Source organism: Telmatherina bonti (assembly GCF_933228915.1).
Source record: "Telmatherina bonti genome assembly, chromosome: 12".
Taxonomy (NCBI): Eukaryota; Metazoa; Chordata; class Actinopteri; order Atheriniformes; family Telmatherinidae; genus Telmatherina; species Telmatherina bonti.
In genome coordinates, this window is record NC_136610.1 from 10,526,405 (window position 1) to 10,549,887 (window position 23,483).

Below are 23,483 nucleotides of genomic sequence, written 5' to 3' on the forward strand. Positions count from 1 at the left end.
AAAGGACGCAAATGCAATATGTTGTACTGTTTCACCCACATCATCCCCACAATAATTGTCAACAAAATAACAAAATAAAAAGTGAAATTACCAGAAAATGTAGGGGGTAAAAACATTAAATCAATATCATAACTGTTCCAAAAAAAAAGGAAAACTCCCAAAGAAAACCATTTACAAAACACCTGAAAACCTTTTCATTCAGCTCTGGATAAGGTACCTATAACCCATAATTGTTTATGTGGTTTAACAAACAAACAAGCAAAGCAGAAATATGAAATGAAATTAAATGAAATTGAAAACAGTGGTGGTATAGCTCTTGTACAACAGCTTTTAGCGTCTAAAAGTAGACACAAACCACAGAGAAATGGGCTAACACTAAAGGACAATAAATGGATGGTCATTACATCCCCGTGTTCCTCTGCAACCAGAGGAAAATCCCTGAAGGTAAACTGCACTTTGTGGACCTCCCTGGTCCAAATGCTTTCCGAGCTGATATCACACCCAGTGGGGTGTTGTGGTGTTTTATTCCAGTCTCATTTCCAAATATTGCTATAACATTGTTTCATTTTCATTGATGTGTTGTTGGTGCTTGTTGATCTAAGCAGTTAAAGTTTGTTAGACAGATTTTGGGGACGGTTACATGATATTTTTTCATTCGGAATTAATAATTTGGAATGAAATAATTCAGAATTAACGTATTCTCCAGAGTTTACATTAAAAAAAAAACCTCCAAATGCAGGTTTACAAGAAACACGTCCTCACTTAATTCTTCTTTAGAGCGGCGGGTTAGGAAGGGTTCTGATTGGACAGAGGGTGCACGTGATTTATGATGTATACCTGAAATAAACAAAGTTGGCTCTCTGCTTCTCGAGGTTTCAGTCGTAACTTGTAAAAACTACATAATAAGTACCAGTTTCGCTGCTATTTTTATTATAATCTTGAAGTACCAGCATGACATGAGCATACTAATTCAGTTTTTGCAGCAACTGAGAAGGAGAAGGAAGATAGATTACTGAAGATGGGAGGCAAAACAAAGCATCTGGACAAAGTAACGAGCATGCACAGAACGACCGGAATAAACTTAGAGCGGAATTAATGTTTATATGACAAAGGAATTAAATAAATCAGAATTAAAATGTGAATATACCAGCCACTTACATAGGAATTAAGTTTAATTTGGAATAGAAATTTGCATTAGGTATTTAAGTGTTTAAAAAAAAAAAAAAAAAAAAAAAAAGGAATTTACAAGTGTTTACACTTGTAAGTGTTTACATTGTTGTTTTTCATCAGAATTAACTTTTATTCAGAATTAAACAGGATTTAAAGCTCCCATGTAAACATAGCAAATGACTGATTGATACTTTATCCTAAAGCAAAAATGAAAAAGTTTGGAGACATAAGATAGAGTCCCTTTAACTGAGCCAGTGGTCCATTGCAGAATATTTCCCTCAATTACACCATCAAAATTCATTTTTTCACAAATCAGATTTCAAGTATTAACCTGCAGCATGTGGAAGGTTTTATGTGACAGTTTAACAAGTTTGCATACAGGGAGCAGGCTAACCTTGGCATGCAGAGATTTATCTGTCTAAATATACACTACCCACAAAAAGTTAGGGATATTTGGCTTTCAGGTGAAATTTATGGAAAATGCAATATGTTCATGCTACAGTGATATAATATCATAAAAGTAACACATTTAAGTAGAAGGATGCACTACTGATTTCCTCATCTCAAAAAATTCATTCAACACAAAAGGGAACAACAATGGTAGTTACACCACAACAAAAAATCTGAACGTCTTAATATCTCGTCATGTGCCCTTGAGCATCAATTACAGCTTGACAACGACGTCTCATGCTGTTCACAAGGCAACTTATTGCCTGCTGAGGTATGGCATCCCACTCTTCTTGAAGGGCAGCCCTCAGGTCATTGAGGTTCTGGGGTGCAGGGTTTCGAGCCTCTACACGACGGCTCAGCTGATCCCACAGGTTTTCAATGGGATTCAGGTCTGGAGAGAGTGCAGGCCGTTCCATTTGAGGTACACCAGTCTCCAACAGCCGTTCCCTGATGATGCGGCCTCGATGAGCAGGAGCATTGTCGTCCATGAAGATGAAATTAGGCCTGTGCTGTTCATGTAGGGGCACAATCACTGGATTAATGATGTTATTCAGGTAGTATGGGCTTGTCACTGTACCATTCACAAAGTGTAGGGCAGTTCTGTACCAAGTGGACACCCCTGCCCACACTGTAACACCGCCACCACCAAAAGCTCGCCTGGTGACAACAGTGGCTGATGCATAGCGCTCTCCCTGACGTCTCCAACATCGTTGCCGGCCATCATTTCTGCTCAGTGTGAATCGACTTTCATCAGAGAACAGCACTGAGGCCCACTGGTTCCTCGTCCAGCGTAAATGCTCCCTGGCCCATGCAAGACGATGATGCCTGTGCCTGGTGGTGTGGTCAGGTACCCGTGCAGGTCGTCTAGCACGCAGACCACGCTGATGGAAACGGTTTCCAATGGTCTGACGTGACACTTGGGTGCCTCTCACCTCTCTTAAACGTGCCTGGAGTTGAGTGGCATTCATCATCCGCTTTCTCAGGGCAGTGTTCACAATGTAGCGGTCATCAGCACGGGATGTGGCCAAAGGACGTCCACTTCTAGGCCTTTCTGTGACTCTTCCAGTCTCTCCATATCTCTGTTGCAACCTGCTGATGACACTCTGTGACACTCCAAGCTCAGTGGCCACTTCTGTCTGAGAACGTCCTGTTTGAAGCATCGCAATGGCAAGGGACTGTTGTTCCATTGTTAGGTGTCGTCTTGGTCTCATGATGTCAAAATGTGAACAGCATGATGAGGACAACTGTTTAAACACCAGCTCTAATTGAACCAGGACATTTATTGGTCAATTCAAGGATCACACACCTGCCGTGATTTTTGCCGTTAAGCTCCTTGTTAGAGAACAGCAACTTGTGCAAAATTTATTGAAACATTTAACAGTTGGACATGTGCATTTAAAAGCTTAGAGAAGATCACATTAAGTTCACCTGAACAGGTTTGAATGCATTTTAGGCTTGTTGTGAAATTTCACCCAAAAGCTGAATATCCCTAACTTTTTGTGAATAGTGTATATATAAACTTGCCTTTCCTTGAATAATCAATGCCAGTGAAAAATATTCAGCTTCTGTTTTTGTTCTGGCTTGATAAAGACGTTAGCTGGAAAACCAGGCCACCAACCAGTATCCTCCTCTCAGCGGCACCGGAGAGGAAGATCAATACTCAGATGAAGTATTTTTTCTTTCTCTCTCTGCTGAACAATCCATAATTCAACCCTCCAGGGTGGTCATGTATTTACTATCGATCAGACCAAAATTACAACAACACTGACGTGCTGGAGCTGCTTTGACATCTGGAAAGCTGCTGATGAAGATGAAGATGTGAATTTGCTTGAAAAGTAGATGGAAAGAAAGTGGAACATCTTCCCATCAGCCTGCACTACAGATACAAATCAGTTTTCTGCCTTAAAGAAGATGAAGATAACTGTTTCATCAAATGATTTTTCAGCTTGTCAACTTCCTTTTTACTTTTTACAATCTTCTTGTGGTGTTTTAAGATGCTTTAAAATGGTCTTATTGATCTGGAATTATTTTACCATTTCACTAAAAATGACTTTTCATTGAGTGTTTTGAAATACTCACCACACTGTTAGCTGAAACAAAAACTTACATCTCAGTGTGAATGGATCACCTGCAGGTGGAGGTAGATGTAAGGCTAACAGATGGCTGACACCGGATGAAAGAATGAGTCTTCCTCCGACTCCGTTGTTCTTTGAAGCTTTTCCAGCTGGCTGTTCTTCTTCTTGTTTTCAAGGCACCTTCAAGATCTTCATCACGCCCAGTCAGCACTTAATCCTCCACAAACATGGATGTTTATTTGAATACTTTTCAATAAATTATTTGTTTTAAATTGAAGGTGATATTAGACTTTAATTCTATTGTTTTGGCTCAGCAGTATGAAAAAAGAATGAGTTAACGAACCCTTGTTAACCAGAAATATTGGTTTCACTCCTTTTCAGGGGCCACCAAAGACATGGGTAAGATGCTAGGTGGGGAGGAGGAGAAGGACCCGGATGCTGCTAAGAAGGAGGAAGAGCGACAGGAGGCGCTGAGGCAGCAGGAGGAGGAGAGAAAGGCCAAACATGCCCGAATGGAGGCAGAGAGGGAAAAAGTACGGCAGACTATCAGGGACAAGGTGAGGAATAGTCATGATTGATCACACATGGAAATTAATTAACTTTTTCTATGAAAAACCGAAGGATTTAATCTTCATTAGGCCAGATGTTATTAGCTAAATGTAAGTATAGTGATGCCTTTTTGGAATTACAATAATCTAAACAACCAGAGGTTAGAGACTGCTGCATGTACAACTGTTTAGATAACACAACCTGAATGCTAACAAAAAGTGGAATTTTTCTCCCAGGAACTTGAAAATCATCATTTCTTAGTTCAAATCAGACTCCTTATTAAGTTTAGTATGTGCCTTTGCTGGGTCGGGCCAAAATATCCCATTTAGACTCATTAAAGTTTCAGTTCAAAGTGGTGTTTTGATTGTTGCTACTTCAAGAAAACAGAAGTTACTGGACAATAATACTGGAGTGAAAGGTAAATAAGATTAAATGACTGCAGAATAGAAGAGAAAAAATATGCAAGAAGGAAAACTGCATAAGACTGCTGGAAATTCAGCTCAATTCTACTTTTTTTTTTTTGTTAATTACAACTTCATGTTGATGTCATTTCAAGGGACTTTTAAAAATACTGTGCTGTCAATTAATTGTCCAGCTTTGTGAATTAACTGGCACAACTTTGCAAAAAGACCATTTTAGGAACGTTTCCATACTCTGTGTACTGAAAACGCTCAAATTTTGTTCTGTTTTGCTTAATCAGAGCTAATGTTGACATATTGAGAAATTTAAAGACACAAATATATCATTCCAATAGTCTTCATGAACGCGTCATAATGCTTGGAACTTTTTTGTGTTATGTGCATGTTTATTTATTCTTTACCAGTAATACATATACGAATATGTGCAAATCTGAACAAGTTTTCCTTTCACTATGATCCCGAAAGATTTGAAGAGACACTGTGGTTGCAGAGATATATTCATATTTACCATGCCATACCTGAGCAGATGATGGGAAAAGGCTCAAAGGGTTAAGATTTGTTTACAGAAAAGCAGGTCTGACAGAAAAATCTCAGACTTTTAAGACAGACTAAAGACTGTTATTGTTAGAAAGGGTTCATTAAAGGATTTTTATTTACTGTTGACATAAAGTTATCAGTAGTTGCATGCTTAGAAATGATCTGAAAGAAAAACTTGTCTTTTTTTAGATTATTGGGAGCTGTATTAGAAATAGTCACCATATCAAACTTATCATATTTTATATTTACAGTTCCTGAGAGCTTTTGCATCACTCAATGTTAGAAACTTTGCTCAAAACCCAATTTTACACAATCTGAAACCTTTTCCCTGCTCGGAAACAGAAGACTACAATGCAATAAGTTCGACCGATCACATAGTATTAGATGATAAAAATACAAAACCATTTAGTAATTTAGTTAATGAGCCAAATAAAAAATTCAGAATAAAAAATCTTGAACTTTTCTTCCCAGTTTTTTGTAGGTCAGGCTGAAGTTTTAACCCATTAGGAGTGGATTATTATTGCTATTTAAGTCTGATGTTTGCTTGAGCTTGTTTATGAATTTAATATTAATTAAAAAAAAAAAAAAAAAACTCAAGCAAAGGATCAAAGAGAAGTTTATTCAGAAAAAGCTGTAAGGTCCATGACAGGATTCCAGTAACAGGAACTCTCAGAACTGACATCAGACTGGTGATGGATGAAGAGAACCAGCTTTTATTCCTTTCCATGATGATGAGGGACGGAGGCCTCATGTATAAAAGGTTCATGTGTATGAAACATGCATCATGCACACATCAGTATGTACAGAAAACTTACCATGGATCTGTGCATACCGCCATACAAACCCTTGACCTGACGGGAGAACGTTCGTACCCCACACAAACTCTGGTCATTAGAAACTGACAGTCTGAGTACCAAAACGCGCCTTTATGATCTGAAATTTATTACTGCGAACTGTAAAAATGGACTTAATGCACAAGCTGATGATTTACACCTGATCAGCAAATCTAAACCACATCTAACCTCAATTCCCTGCATTTATTATGCCATAATAAAATTTCACGACCTTGATTTAATCGAGACGAACCAGTTTTCTCTGTTCACGTTAAAGTTATCTCACATCACTGAGCGCGGGCTCTGTCGCACACACAGTTACACATGACCTGACATGCTTTCATTCTCGCTGGAATATGTCAAATGATCATATTAAAGAGGAACAAAACTCTTGTTGTAAGTTCCTGCAGGTAAGATTAGCCTGGTTCAGTCCCAGCTTGGTGTCAGACTGGTCAGACTGGTCAGACTGGTGTCCCTCAGCAGGAGGTCCACATGTCTTAGATGTGTGCGCCTCCTTTTACTTCATTTTGGGTTCAGCAGGCTGTATTTGGTTTCATAAACAATAAACCCCACAAAGTCCCACTTCGCCGCTCCAGTTTTCTTCAATCAGAACTGAAAAGCTTTGAAATTTGTCCCGCTGACTTTTTACGTTTTAACAAACACACCCTGAAATTTCCAGCCTTCATTTTCATACCACTTTGATTTCATGACTTTAGTATTTCATTTGAGATTTACTAGAAATGTTTTAACTGATACAGTGTAAAGGAAATATTCCTGTTGAAAAGCAGTTTTTTGTTTAAAGTATTGGTAAACCAAACTACTAGTACTACTACATATTCCTAATATAGCACTACTTTTAAACATGTGCAATACACTACTTTTGAATTCATTGTTGAATTTTATCATACAAATCTCAGTGAATCATGTCATTTATCTAGATTAAATGTTTAAAAGTTTTCCAGCTCTATTTTTCATTATTTATTTTATTTTTAGTATTGTTGGCTATATTTAGCACTTTTTAAACACTTTTTTAGAAAATTGATTTACAACATACAAAAAGTTCTGATATCGATGGTTTCCTTTTTTTCCCCCCATTTTTCTCATTTCAATTCATAATAAATATGCTGCCTTGAAATTCTTATGGTTTTGACAATTATTTTAATTATTAATAATTTTAAAAAAAAAAACACACATCAAAAAGATAATTTTAAAGAAATGCTGATGACCAGTTTGAGAAGATATTCTGACTGAAAGACAAATGTTTGTTGAGTGTTTTTTATTGTAGTTTTAAATGAACGCTGACAATCCTGCTGTTTGAGAAAAGCTTTCAGGTTTGAGGAGCTTATTGACACTAGTTAGGCCCGAAAACATTGTTTTAAAAGGTGAATTATTATGTTAAGTGGGATTCTGTTTCAGTTATTTTGCTAAAGTATTATTGGCGATTATTGGCATTTTTTAAACATTAGTTTAGAAAATTGATTTTCAGTTTATGAGAAGTTTTGTTGACCTTTCCTTTTTTCCTATTTTTCTAATTTCAACTCATGATAAATATGCTGCCCTGCATTTCTTATCATCTTATATTCTGCTTTGTTTTTTTTATGTCAAGCAGTTTCAATTGATTTCCATTTGTATGTGTGGTTATGTACTTTATAATGTTTATCGTTTAATTTCCTTCTACGTTTGCCCCTGCACATCACTCTCCTGTCCTCCTTCATCCAGTATGGGCTGAAGAAGAAGGAGGAGAAAGAGGCGGAGGAAAAAGCGGCTATGGAACAGGCCTGTGAGGGGTCACTGACACGCCCGAAAAAAGCGATCCCACGGGGCTGCGGAGAAGACGACGAGGAGGATGAAGAAAGCATCCTCGACACTGTCCTCAAGTTTCTGCCTGGACCCCTACAGGACATGTTCAAGAAGTAAATAGGAAAAGAAATCGGATAAAATGAACCCTAAATCAAAGGGATTTTGGGCCAGGCTGCAGGGCAAAGGGAACAGGGAATTGTGTTGGGGACTGAGTGAGGAGAGACTGGGGGATTAGTCTGGGTATTTAAGCAGGAAGGGTTTGATTGTAGATTGTCAAAGTTCTTGGGGGCAAAATGAAAAAGGGAGGGAAGGGGGGGTCTTGTCAAACTGTTAGAGGCTACACACTGCCTTCGTAGAGATCCTTTAATTCGCTCTTTTCTAATCCTTGACGGTTGCGTCATTCTTTGTCCTTTTCTTTGCCACAATGTCTTTCAGCTGCTGAATAGCACGTTTCTTACTGTTGGTGTCCGTTTTGTATCCTTCAATGATTCATTTTACACTTATCCAGATCAGACTTGTTGACTGGTGTTCCAAGCATTCCTCTGGAGGACAATGGACTCGTACTTCTGTGGTTCCTCAAGTCGCACTGCCACCATGTTTTCCAGTAGATGGAGCATGTTTTATTTTCATTGTGATGAGTGTTTTATACTTTTATGAGCCTGACAGAGGTCTTTCTAATTGAAAAAAAAAAGAAAAAATAGATCATTTGAGTTTTAGGACATGTGCCTTCATACCATCTCCTCTAGCAGAGGAATCGTAAATGAGGGTTTAATATTAAGTAGCATGCAGACATCTGACGTTAACGTTGAAGACACTTATGGAATAATGTATTTCAGGATGGGTAGGTGATGTACTCTGGGTTTTTCTAGAACTTTTTTTTTTCTTTTCTTTTTTTTTACACCAACTTCTGAAAATCCTGGAAGAGTCCCATATATATATATATATATATATATATATATATATATATATATATATATATATATATATATATATATATATATATATATATAAACGGATTTCTCTCGATCTTGATTGCATCATATTTACAAAATTGTAATAAACTTATTCTGTCATCTGATCCCCGTAGACAATCAACTGACCACTGGGTAACTGATGGTCATATGTATTCATGGTATCCCACCCTGTCAAGTTCATTAAGCTCTTGATTTATCACTTATTTATTCATAGATTTCCCTGTTTTGCATCAATGCAGATATTAGGCAATGCCTGGATGTCTGTTTTTTTTTTTTTTTTTTTTTTTCTAAAACGATGCTATTTTTGTTTCGAAACGCGACCATAAATCTGAGCTGAGCTAACCTTTCCGGTTATCTTTCAATCTACACATTTTATCACAACGAAAGCTCATCGACATGAAGACCAAAGAAATACTGGTGAGACCTTACTATTTCTTTTGTCAGCATCAGTTCGCATGCCACACTTGGTTTTCATCATGTACATTAAGGCCTGCAGGGAAAACAGTCCGTTCAGCGCGTGCATGCATCCCAAAGACCACCACTAAACTGAAAGCGAGACCTGTATGTCACAACAGTATCCTGCAGCTTCAAAGATGCTGGAACTGTAGACTGGACTGTGAGTTGCTGCATCTCACTGCCAAAAGAGCTGACTATACTCTGCATCCCTTAATCCAACAAAAATACCATCATGACTTGTCACATAGTAAATAGATGTACTGTAAATTTAAAAAAAAACTTTATTTAGTGGAAGTAAATTAATATATGGACATTTATTGATAAAACAAAGCATGTTGGTTTTTCCTAAAAGATCTGGTGGTTGTTCAGTGGTTAGTTATGCAACAGTGTTTGATTAATACATTGTTCCATGAGTTTGTAACTAAGAATAACTTTAGGGATTTAAAACAAATGATGAAGTTGTCTTGCAGACTATAAAATCCACCCTTTTCTCTTTCATTTTCTAGCTCAGATAGGACTTTTCACTAGACAAAGCCATATTGTTTAGATTGCAATAATTACTTAAAACTATAAAAAAGAATATTTCAGCGTTAACTGTCTGTTTTCTGTGAAAAGAATAGAAAAAAGATATTTGCAAATATGTTTGTAATCTTCACCATTCTTCTAAAACATGTATACTAATGTATACACGAAGAAAATGTATGTGGAAAAAAAGAAGCCATTGTTATGACTGTCTCAGTGTCTCAGTGTACTCTGTGTGTACCGTAAGTGTGTGTGTGTTTCTATGTGTGTGTCTTTTTACATGTCTGTGATGTGAGACCATGTTGTCGAATCATATAGTCCTGGTTTATACGACGTAAATGTGTCTTTGACCTATTGTGTGCACAGGCAGATGCTGAGGCGGCCTCCTAGTCGTGCCATGTTTTATAGAAAAAAAATAATACTTAATACATTCCTTTTAGATGTTGAGCATGCGATTGTTTGTTAGAGACGAGAACACACTCCAAATGTAAAAAACGAAGAAAATCTGATGACCTCCTGTTTCTGAATGGGACTCCAGGCAACAGAATCAGTGCAATGGATCCAGAAAGGTGATCTTTGTGAGGGCTTACAATGTTCTTTGCCGTCTGTAGAGCAAGTTGAGGCGTGTTGAAGCATAAGGTCATGATCACATTCTGAAGTTTCATCTGCTGAGATGCACAGCTTATCTATAGCTACGTTGTCATTACATTTTTAAAAAAAATAAAAGCGATATTTCTAAGTTTAGACAAACAACATTGAACAGTGCGTAGCGTATAAGTCTCAGTTCTTGTAACATCTCGTCAGCCGGACGTGATGTTACGGGAATTGCGGCTTATGCAAGGTGTCCACATAGCGTTATTTTGGGGGTTTTCTACTTGTTTTGGAGGTTTTGCTATGACTTTTTGAAGCTTTTCACCTTCATTTTCTTTTCTGAAACTGAAATACGCTGCATTTGTTGCATATTGGGCCATCTTTACTGGAAATGAACTGGTCACGACCCCCCCTACATCGTGTCCGAGGACACATAAATACATAAAAGTCTTTCCATTACACTTTTGCCATATATTTCTCTTACGAAACGTCTGACTGAGAGTATAAAACCTTTTTACAAAATGTAAGTGTTTCCATTAGTGCTTTTTAATTGAGATATTTAGTTTTTGCCCAGTTCTAGGTGTAATGGAAACGCACCATATTCCTTTTTCACAAACTAACTGTCTTGAATATTCTTCACACCAGCTCCTTTTACCATCTGTGTAGCATTTTCATGTCAAACAACACAAACTACCAACTACGTAGTTCCACTGAACCTCTCTCTTCCATCAGGTATGACCTGTTTTTGCAACTACAGATTGGCCAAAAATGACTCCAAATAACCCCTTAAGCACTTTATTACCATTAGAGAGCATACATGATCCAGCCAGAGCTCACACTAGCACACACAGAGACTTACAGAGACAACATACATCTGAAGCTTTTTTATTTATGACAAAAAGTTAAAAAACAGGTGTCTGCTCTCCTCAACGTCTAAACAGATGCTAGAATTTAATGGTGTCCTTTTAGCTTCATGTCAACAGTACACAGAAAACAAATGGTTTATAGTTCCCTGAACTGGCTCATTCAGACACCATCAGTTGTCTAACTGGCTGTTGTATATCTAGAGCCTTTACTTTAGCTGTAGAGTCCAGCCAATATGTGCTCTCGATGTGTGTCAAACTTATTTGCCAGATAAGAAAACATTTGCATCAGTTGCTCAACCATCAGACTAACTCGTTCCAGCAGAATGAGATACTGTTCTGTGATCATGACCTTACGATGTCAACTCTGGGAAGTATGTTTGAACCAACTATTAACCGGAAAAAGACAACATGGGGAAGTACGATTGAAAATAGATTTTTAAAAGTATATATCAGCTGTAGTTTGAGGTTTTATTCCATTTAGAACCCAGTGTAAAATATTTCATGCACATTCTCATGTCTCCATTAAGGAGACAAACCTGCAGAGAGATTTATTTCATTGCAGTTGCAATGCTCATTATCATATGTAAAAGAAAATGTAGGCGTATACTGTAAATGAAGCCTGTGTGGAAATCTAGACATCTTTTAATTCACTTAATGAAATCCTTCCAGAGGGATTTCCACAGTTTCTCGTGCTCCCAAGGCCAGGACACCTTCACCTTCTGCACATGCAACAAGCTCCAACAAACCTTGTTTCCTTCTCTGGGGGTTAGAAAAAGAAAGACATTGATCATGGGCCCTTTGTGGAAACTACAGCCATACATCCTCTGTATGTAAAATAGTCTCTCAGCGGGACTCATCTCGAGGCGTCACAGCTTGTGAACTGCCTTTGAAAAGGGCTACTACCATCTCATCTGTGTGTGAGGTTAGTGGTACTGTATCTCATCTGTCACATCTGTGCTCTTCCTGGAGTGATGTGGTGTTTTTTTAATTCCTCCATGCTTGCATGTGATACTTCAGCATGGAAAAAAAAAAACCCTGTGTCTGTGGAGCGATATGTAAAAAAGCCCTTGGGGCTTCACAGTTTAGATAAATCCTCAGTTTGATAGACAATAGTGTATAAGCAAGTTTTTCTTATGAGTTGGTGCTTAGAAATAAATAGAGACTCATGTGGAAGTTAGAAACTGTATATTTAATAACAGCAGTAGATGCGGATGAGTGACAGATGAAAACTGCAACGGTAGATCTGAAAGGCCTCAAAGACATGAAACATTAAATCCTTGCTGATTTTCCTCCGAAATATCTGAGATCATGCATTTATCTCAACGTGATGGTGTTATGAGAAGCTAAAACCAGAAAAACTGGATTATCAAAGCATCTTCTGTTGTCAGGAGCCCAGAAACTGTCAGTTCATCCTCCTTAACCCAATAGCAGAGATTCTACTTTAAGTTCGATTTATTTGCAATTTTAATTTTGAAAGAGGATGAACTCCAGTGAAAGATGTCATAACATTTGTCTCGTCTGTAACGTTTTTCCCATACTGCCCTGCTGAATCCTGCCATTTCATCTGAAAAGGAAAATGAATGTCCTGGTAATCAACATGTTTACTGACGCTGTAGTGGAAGTTGAAACGGTTGTTATGGTGACCTCTTGTTTACTGCGATGAAGAGCGATGAATACATTCCAGTTTATCCAGCATTTGCACTAGAACGTGTTAAAATGTTACACCGACGGCTGTTATGACATCTGTAACTCTGTTTTACTCGTTACTGTCAGAGGGGACAACAACTCGCCCTCCAACACAACTGGCAGTGTTTCAAAGTTAGAAGGGGACTTCATGTTGAGGGGAAGGTTCATAAAGGCTTGGAAAGAAATGGATAAATAATTCCTGATTATTAAGGGAAGAAATTAGGGGAAATGTTTTTCTCGACTTTGATTTTACTGATTTAAGAGGGTCTTCTTTTTTAATTCAGGGTGAAAATAATTTCAGGGTTCAGAGGTTAAGAATGTAAAATATGAGTTTTTATCTTTTTTTTTTTTTTATCTTTTTCTTTTCTCAAATGCATGTCATATATTGTATGTGGAGCCCAGTCACTGTAAACTGTATCATCAAACCAACTGAATCATACTTTTTGGAAATTAAATGCATTACACTAATAAAAAAGTTGAAAAGCTTTATAAAAAGTTGTTGTCTGTTCTTTTCTCTAGTTTTGTCTACATGAGGCGTGTCCAGCTGCGGTGCTCAAGGGCCACAATCCTGCAGGTTTTCGATGTATCCCTTACCTGACTCAAATGAATGAGTCATTGCAGAACTTGTTCTGGAATTTCCCCTTAGGGATGAATGAAGTATCTATCTATCCATCTATCTACCTATCTGTCTATCTAATTTTCGTCAGGTGTGTTGAGGCTGGAATACATTAAAAACCTGCAGGACAGCGGCCCTAGAGCACTGACTTTGGACACCCCTGGTCTACACCCTCTACGTTTCCATATCTTCACGCTGTCCGGTGTAGTCAGTCAGCTGCTGTCATGCAGTAATCTCCTCCAGCTTCTCAGCACTGCCGCTGCCAGGTCTTTGTAACGGCTGAGTTACCACCAGTGATTTGCTCTTTTACAGTCTTGTTAATCCTGAATTAAAGAATTAAGACAGATTAGTGTTGGGGAGGGGGGGGGTATGTTTACACTGAACATAAAAGTGTTCTTCCAACAACAGACTTTACTTTAGTACTTTGCTGCATTTTCTCTGAGTATTTTTCAAAAGTAAAGACATCAGCTCTGTATCTGTCAACAGGATGTAATTATTTTCCTGACATTTTAGCTTAAAGCCTCAAATGACAGTGAAATTAAACTTGTGTCTTAAAATTAAGCACTGATATGGGTTAAAGTAAGCCTCCAAGCACAATATTGGAAATCAATAACATTCAACAATGCACAAAATTATGACAGCTGCTTCATTTTATTCACAATCAAGAACACACCAGAAGCACAAAATGTCACTTGTTTATAATAAACAAAACTTTTCTATCCATTTACAAATACAAGAAATTATTTGTTTTATTATTTATACAGCACTGTGATTGACTGGTGACTGGTCCTGGGTGTACCCCGCCTCTCGCCCAAAAGCTGCTGGGATAGGCTCCAGCTTCCCCGCGACCCTTAATCAGACTAAGCGGTACAGATAGTGAATGAATGACTATTATTTATACAAATCTTACAAAAATAATTGGAATGAAAAAAAATTGAGAAAAGCCTCAGTAAAATACTGATGTTGTCATATTTATACTGACCACAAGATGGCAGTGTTAGAACAAACGTGTTGACAGCTCATCCCCTACATGATGTAGGTTTCATGGTAAGTAATCCATAGAAAAAGTCTGTAAATTGTGTTCATGTGGCTCTGCAGCCCTTCAGACAGCCCTCTCTGGTTTGCAAAACAAAATGCAGGTTTTCAAGGTTTTACATGTTTTTTCCACAATATTCTGCAGTCAAATGGAGATGAAATGAGAGTTTTGTGACAGTGATAGCAGGAAAGCAGTCATTTTTGTTGTGCAGAAAAAGAAAGATCTGCACCTTAAAGCAGCCAGGATGTTTTTGCTCCACTTTCATTACACACCAGTTACTCGAATGTGATTAGTAAAATATCCACCTAATACGTTTGGACAGCGCCATGACTGCTGTGAAGAAAAAAATCTGGTCATATTGACACTGATCAGGGAGAAAAATATAAAAAATAGAAGCTTGCCTTTTTAGCTATCAGTTAATTAAATTTTTTAAAAAAAATGCAACAAGTAAACCAACTCTGTTCTGCCAAAAACTATATTGATGAAGTCTGCAAAGCAATCTCTGAAACTGCTCCTGTGCTGCTGGATGTTAAAGCCTTGCTTTCTTCTTGTAAAGGGTGATAAACAGAGGATACCAGAGGTGGAAGATGTTGTTTGCTATGAGCAACCAGACTAGTGACAGTAAATATACACTGAGTTGAAACACTGCTGGTATCAAATCTTTATGTTTTCCATAAACAACTGGTACATAAAAGTCATTGAGTAGAAGTCTTTGTCAAAAAAGCTTGACATCAAAACCAAGTGATAATAATTAAAAACTTATGGTCAGTCACAGTTCAATCTTAATATAATAATAATAAAAAAGGTAAATAATGAATAAATGCATGGTTAATGATTTCATGATCAGCTTTTCATGCTATCCATCGTTACATTTGAATTCATGCAAAATGTGCTCCAGGTGACCACTGCTGTGAAGAGCTATGGCAACCCCTGATTTGAGCCGTTTCATTTGTAATGTCCCTTTTGCTCCCGTATGAAATGGTTTACAAACACATTCTGTACAGAGAAACCTTGTAGTTAACAAGAGGAAAACACAGACACAGAAGAACCAGACCAGCCAGACCACAACCCAAACCCAGGAAGAAGACTTTCACTGAATGTGGTGTTGAATGTGTGAAGGTGGATCAGTGTGTCTGAAGAGACGCTGTAGAAGGACAGAATTCCAGCAGGGTGGTCTACATACACCGCTACTCTGTGGGAGATACAGGAGGAAGTGATGGGTGTTGCTCTGTCATCGTGCCAGACAGAGTAACCATCATCTGAACAGGTCAGACTCCAGGACTGATTATTCCATCCAAACAAACAGTCCTTCATGTTTCCCCTTCTTTTGATTCCACCATAACTGACTGAAACATGAACCCTTCCACTCCACTCTACCTCCCAGTATCCACAACCAGTCACGTGATCTCTACACAGCAGCTGAGGACACCAGAACTCAAATCTTTCTGGGTGATTGCAATGTGGCTGAACCCCCGCTGCATACGATACTGTCTTGCCGTCTCCAGACAGTTTCACCCATTTGTTTACTGTGTTGACGTCAAGTGTGAGTCTACAGGAATCTGGTGGAGAGAACAGAGCACAATACAGCTGCTGTTATTATTCCATTAGATCGTCATTCAAGCCATAGTTACTTCCGCCAAAGAGGTTATGTTTTACCCAGCGTTTATCGGTTTGTCTTCAAGATAATTTAAAAAGTTATGGACGGATTTTTATTAAATTTTCAGGATTTGTTGGAAATATGAAGAGAGGGAACTGATTAAATTTTAGTGGTGATCAGGATCACCGTTTGGATCAAGGAATATTTTTAGGGATTCTTTAAGATTGTGCTTGCTCCAAGCGTGTGGCCTGGCGGCCACTTGGTGACAGTCTAGGAGTCCTGGCTCTCCTTTAGATGGACCGGGTCCTCTGCCTGCAGGGGTGGGGAGTTGCTTTTGGGCTCTTGGGGTCCACGCTCTGTCAACCCTGAGTTGCCAGTGCCTGGCAGGGCTGAGTTTTGCTTGTTTGGACCCGCTGGGGCCTTTTCCCCCTGACTGCGGGGGGCTCTGGCTGGGTCCACCCTCTGCCACCCCCTAGGTGGCTGCATGGCTGGCTTGGGGGTGGTCATGGTCTCTTCTTGGGGGTGGCTGCCAGTTGCCCGGGCCCCGGGGTTCTCCTAGCCTGCCTCTTGCCTTGTGTGTGCGGGGTTAAATGGGCATGATCACTCCTCTCCGAACATGTTCTGCTCTGTATGTTCTGCATGTGACACAGTCACTGAGTCATCCTGCAGGTTTATTCACAAACAGCAGCTAGTTTTCTTTCTGTGTTTCTGATTTATATTTAATTTGTTAGTTTCTGGTGCTCCTGACAGTTGTTGGATTTGTCCTCCTGCAGGGGTACCATGAACCTGCTTATATGTGTTTATGTGTATGTACATGTGTATATATGTATGCGTATGTATGTAAATTCTTTCCCACTCTCTCTACAAGGTGTTTTCTTTGTCTCCTCCCTACTCCCTGACTGCTGTCTTCCTTTTTTCTTTTTTTTAAAAATTATTATTAATGTTTTTCTTTTCCTTTTCTTTTTTCTCTTCCCTCTCTATCCTTTTTCTTTTCTCTCCGGTCTGGTCCAGCAGTACTCTGCAAACTCTTTAATACAAACATTTATGACAAATAAATAGAAAAATAAATTAAGAATCCAGACTATGAAGGGGATCATTATATCTATAAAGCTCCCCTTAGGAAAGTAGATTTGCTTAGCAGAACACAGCATCCAGACAATCATTCTGCTTGCTTAAATGGTGGAGAAGACAAAACTAAAAAAAAAAAAGAAAAAACATTGTGAAATAGGGCCATTTTCAACATTTGTGCATGTAACTTGAACGGAAATGGTCGGAACACTTATGAAAAAAATACAAGACAAGCTTCCAACAGGTTGTAAAATATATTAAAGACTGATCCAGGTAAAGGAAACAGGATACTATGATCCTGGAAATTACGGGCCTTTGGAATTTTCTTCATAGGAAGAGAACAATTAATTACAATGCGGGGAGAACTGTGGCCCTTTACTGAGGTTTGCGCTCTGCAAATGCTTTTCTATTTAAACCCTTGGGGGTTTTTTTTTTCCAGATAATCTGACATCAGAGGAACATATTTCTAAATCAGTTTGCAGGTCTTAAATTGGCACCAGGGGTGAAGATCCACCTGGAGTTCCTTGAGGTTCTGGATATTGTGAGACTGGAGTTATTCACAGCCAAGCGTGAGGAGGTTTGGATAAGAATCAACACTTACAAATATGAGACTAAAATTCTCAGCTGGAAGATGGCGAAGAGTCCTCTCCAGGTCATGAAGGAGGTCCTACTCAAAGTTAAAGTATCTTGTAATTTTGTTCAAAAGTGTGGGAAGGTTGGCATGGGAGATTGACGGGCAGATCAGTGCAACATCCACAGCAATGTGGGACTCTGCATTGGTGTGGTGGAATTATGCGTATAGTGTAGTTTTAATATGTTACTCATTTATTAAGTTATATTAAGATATATATTCTGCATAGTTAGAGTAGTTCAGTAAGCTTGCTTTAGTAGATTCATGCATAAAACTAAGTGTTCTGCTCAAGGCCTGTTTCAGCTTTGACTGTTGTTATCTCCAAGCTAGCAGTTGTTTTGACTAGTGCTGCCTGCAAGGGTTGTTTGTGTATGCTTAAAGAACACTGTAGCACTCTGAGCAGGGGCAGAGCTCTCGAGACCTCTCGCCCGCAACATCTGTACATGCCCAATAAATTGAACAGAAAACAGTTGATTTATAGATTTAGTTCTCATCGGATAAATTCCACGACAATTTGGTGTCAGAAGTGGGATCCCATGTGTTTCTGCCGGGACCGGACTGAGGGGCAGGCTGCCGGAATCCAAACAGATTCATCTTCAAACCTCGAATAGGCCTTAAGAGTGACGAGGGCCACAGTCACCGGTTTCGGTCGATCACGAAGGGATCTCAACCCACGTGTGGATTTATCTGGTGAGAAGTATATTTTTCCAAAATTATAATTTGATTGAAAGTGGTTTTTGATATAATATTATAGACTGAGTGATTCTTAATACTAATCGAACTGAAACAGTTTTGTTTATTAAATTGTCGACTGTTTTCATAATAATGGTGGTTGTGCTCCTTTTCCCCAGGACTGACTTTGACAATAAATAAAAATAAAGCAAAATTAAAACAAAAACAGAGATATAGACTCTACGAGATCAGGTTCCAAAATGAAGCCCTGTGAGTAGTACTACGAGATCAGGTTCCAAAAACGAAGCCCTGTGAGTACGAGATCAGGTTACTAAACGAAGCCCTGTGAGTAGAAATACGAGATCAGGTTCCAAAAAGAAGCCCTGTGAATAGAAATACGAGATCAGGTTCCAAAACGAAGCCCTGTGAGTACGAGATCAGGTTACTAAACGAAGCCCTGTGAGTAGAAATACGAGATCAGGTTCCAAAAAGAAGCCCTGTGAGTAGTACTACGAGATCAGGTTCCAAAACGAAGCCCTGTGAGTGCGAGACCAGGTTACTAAACGAAGCCCTGTGAGTAGAAATACGAGATCAGGTTCCAAAAAGAAGCCCTGTGAGTAGAAATACGAGATCAGGTTCCAAAAAGAAGCCCTGTGAGTAGAAATACGAGATCAGGTTCCAAAACGAAGCCCTGTGAGTACGAGATCAGGTTACTAAACGAAGCCCTGTGAGTAGACTTTTAGGACTGACATAACAGAAATATAAGACCAGGTGACGATGGGGACTATAGGGGGAAAGGAGGAGCAACCTAAACCAAATTTTATGAAGGTGTTTTTAAAGCAGCAATATGTAAGTAAACTATTTAACGTTCTGCTGTAAAGAATGTGGGTTTCCAGAAGGAAGCTTTATGAGCATGTATCAGATGAAAAAGTTGGAACAGAAAAAAAAAAAAAAAAAAAAAAAAAAAGAGAAAAAGCAAAAATACATTAAAGTGTGGGCTGGTTCACTCTCCATAAGAGGAATTAAAAATAGAGGTCTGACCTGCTATTCTCTGGAGAGTTGTGTGGAAATATTGTAGGAGATTTTTGTTGTTTTTGGTGACTCTTTTCATGGGTGGATTAAAACTGTGATTGGCTGGCTTGGTTGACATCACAGGGCCATAGCGGCCATTCACACAGAAATCAGTGTGTGTGTGTAAGTTTGCTCATATGGTGGCAAGTCCCGTGAAGGATCTGCAAATGGTAAAGAACAAGAATATATACATATATATATATATATATATATATATACATACCAACACACACATATATATATATATATATATATATATATATATGTTAAAGATTGAAAATCAGATCACGGGCATTTCTCCAAAAGATGACAGTAAAGCCTGGTTCAGGCAGACTCTGTTAGATGTGACAGAACGTGCCTGGATGGACCAGGAAAGAAAAGAGAGAATATTATCTTCCCTTAACAGTTTAGTGAAGAGGAGGTTAGAGATTAAATGAAAGACAAATATGTATTATTGCAGAGTTTAGCAAATTTTAAGAAATTTAGAAAAAACTGTTGGAAGCAGAGGACGAGTTCAGAGCACATCTAACATGTTTACTTGAAGAGTGTGTTCATTCAAGGCCTTATGCTCACAGAAGGGGATGATGTCATAGCATTTTTAGTTGTAACAACACATTGGAAGAAGTAAAGAATAAACCGAAAGATGAGGGACGTGATGTGTGGCGTTGGGAGCTGATTCTGTTGGGTTGGTGTGCATTGCGTGGACTGGATGGGCTTGGGCTTCTGTTTAATCCCTTTCAGACATTAAATGGTGACTTTTGTTTCTTTAAGATTACAGTTACTTTTATGTTTATTATGACTAAATAAATTGACGTTGACTGAAAATAAACGGAGAACGACTTTGGGCTGTGCTTGTTAAATACCCAGCTGAGAGAGATCTCAAGCTTTAAAACAGGAACGACACACCAACATCATCTTCATGTGTTAAAGCTGCGTTATCTTCTTGGCGAGGTCATGTTCAGCTTTCCCAGGGAAACACTGACTTATGGATCCACTGCCACTATAGTCTCACACAGATACAGTTATGATCCAAAGTCCAGGATTTTCACAGCACAGAACATGGTCCACATGATATGTTTAACAGTATTCAACAGAAGAACATTATAATTATGAGACTATAATAACATGACTAAATGATTCAGATGCAGCCTCAGAAGCTCGTCTGCTGCACGGCGTCGACCATGGCAGCTCACCGCCCCTTTAACCCTTGTCAGCATGCACCATGGTCTCCACAGGGACCCCAAAATGTCTATCATGCCCAAGGGGGATTCAGGGGGTGGACTGGGGAAGGGAAAGTTTTGGTCTGGACTACTGCAGAGTTCTGTTTGTCACACATGCTGTCGGTCAGGACACTGGAGCAGAAACGGTCCCTACAACATGCTGAAACACTCCACCTCCCTCCTGTGTCAGCTCTGAGTCCTGGAGCAGGACCTGATATGCAGATGTGACTGCATGGACCCGGCCGCTGCTGATGGGGCCCGGGGATCCCAGAACCAGAGGGTCTGGCAGAGCCCTGCTGGTTGTGACTATGAACAGTGTGGATATGGATTTTATGGGGGACATGTGGGCTTGGTTTTCACCTTAGACCTCTGGAGGTGATGGATCCTCCTTGTCCTCAGACTGACTGTGGGATTTTCTGGAAGTAAAAGACTAACGGATGTGGCCGGCAGGCAGCACGAGTCCCACCCCGACTACAGAGTCAGATGATGTTTTCTGGAATAAGCTGCACCCTGATTCTGTCAGAAAGACTGTTGTGTTCACTCAGTTCTCTGTGGAAAACCTGGATCTGCTTCCTTGAACCTTTGGCCCCTCCCTGATCCTTTACATGTCACTCTTTATTAATTACACATATGAACCTGATTTATCAACCAGGAAGCTTTAATAGACATGTGTTGGGCACTTCCTGGCATAAATTTCTGCTTGTATGCTGATTGGTGGGCAGGGTGTGGTGACTGTAGTGGATCTGATTCCTGAGCAGACCGAGTGGTCCGAGCTGAATGATTATACACACCTACATATATTCCTGGCTTTGTATCCACATGACCAGGCCACACAATTAGGCCAGAGATCAAACATTTTCATTATTTCTGCTTAGCTTCATACTACACTTTGAACATGCATACAAAGTTCTGCAGTCCTGCAGACTTTTGCAACTGAATGAGGTCCCAGTATTTTCTCTGCCCTGCTGCAGTGAAGCAAAACATCAGTTCTTACAGACAAAACAACTTCTGGCACGCTCTACATCTCTAGCTGTGCCTTATCACAAAACATTTATCTTCAGTATCTCTGACAAAACATGCACCAGGCAGGCCTTTATGGTGGCAAACCTGTTTAAAGACAGCACACAGATGATCGCTGAGTATTCCCGGCTCGTGTACATTTCTAAATTTTCAGCCCAGACAACATAAGGCTGCATTAACTGTATGACAATAAATAAGGTGGTAATTTCCTGGCTTCGGTGTACGCCACTCAGGTGCAATATGACCAATCGAAGAAAAATATTAGGGAGGGTTGGAATCCTCCATGTTTTTATTTGCTGACAGCCCGGTGTGTTAGTCCTGATCTGACTAAGTTAGTCCGATTAATTTCACATCAAGTGCTTTTATTTGACGAAGGGAAGCAACTCTTGTGAAGGCTGCCAGTAGACAGCCCGTTCTCTGGCTCAACATGCTCAACAAACAAATATTTGTACCCTGTAGGTCTTCAAAATACCATAAACGTGAGGCCGATCATCTGGGATGATATTGGTCTTTCCAAGGTTAAGCTAGTTATGCTAGACCGTTAGCCTTGGCCTTTTCTGATACACACATTTGTGTTAAGTCCAGTGGAGAAGTGTAACAGTGAAAAAAAAAAAAAAAAAAAACGTTCTCAAGAAGGAGGTGTTGCTGCGTGTGTGGGTGAGTGTGTGCACATGCACATGTGTGTGTGTGTGTGTGTGTGTGTGTGTGAGTCTTGTTGTAGTGGATGAAATCATCTTTAACATCAGTGTTGGATGTTTTATTCCCAATTTGACTGTCAATCGACACACAGTCCTACATCCAGCCTCTCTACTCCCTGCTCCTGTCGATGACACGCACCATGACTGTGTGGCTGGACTGGCCATCCTCTGCACCCCCAGACCTGACCTCTCTGACCGACCTCGAGTTGACCCTGACTTGATGGCTCCGCTCTCAGAACCCAGACCCAGGTGTGGGTTTTGGAGCACTGTGGAAATACCATGGTTTCCTGACATCTGATGGTGACCCAGTTCGCCACCGTCGCCTTATTGACTCCCTTCTTTCTGCCATTTTGCTCCCCTGACAGGTTGCTGTATGCACATGTGCACTAACTCTTCTGACCCTGTCTCTACAGGTGACTCTCCTGCAGATGAAGGCTGCGTCTCTGACCCACCCTCCTTTTACAGCCTCTCACTTCCTCTTTTCTCTCACGGCCCACAGATGGAGAGATTTCCTCCTTGGTCTCTCTCAGGCCTTTTCAGGCCTCTTGGACCAAAGCACTTCCTCTCGTACTGTTGTCCATGCGCATGCGTAAAAGGGGAGGACCAAATTGGTCCCCCCGTAAATTCTTTTTGCAGGTCCACCCGAATGGGCATGGGCCCCTCCGAGGCTCCCCCTCCTGGCACGACCCTGTGTGATAGTAATGTTTTAACATACTGTGCTGATCTCATGTGAACCTTTTCAGGCATTTGCTCTCAGGTTGCTGCAGACCTTCCTGAACCAGCGTCTAAGTAGCTCCGTTTACTTCAGCCTGGAGACTTTGTACTGATGAGAAGCTTCAAACGTCAGTGCTGGGACCACCTATTTCACATTCTTCTGGCGACCCAGACAGATGACCGTGCTACTTGGCTACCGTAATACCATATCA

General features: G+C 39.7%; 1 protein-coding gene across 1 annotated transcript in view; it reads left to right on the forward strand.

Moving 5' to 3' along the window:
- cplx2b (complexin 2b) overlaps positions 1–7,950 on the forward strand; it is a gene marked incomplete at its 3' end in the record, with an annotated part of 29,080 nt that extends 21,130 nt beyond the window's left edge. Inside the window, exons 2-3 of the mRNA XM_079250385.1 lie at positions 4,077–4,252; positions 7,753–7,950. Of these exons, the coding sequence (XP_079106511.1) occupies positions 4,077–4,252; positions 7,753–7,950 (374 nt within the window). The remainder of the gene's footprint in view (positions 1–4,076; positions 4,253–7,752) is intronic.
- Between the last annotated feature and the right edge of the window lie 15,533 nt (positions 7,951–23,483).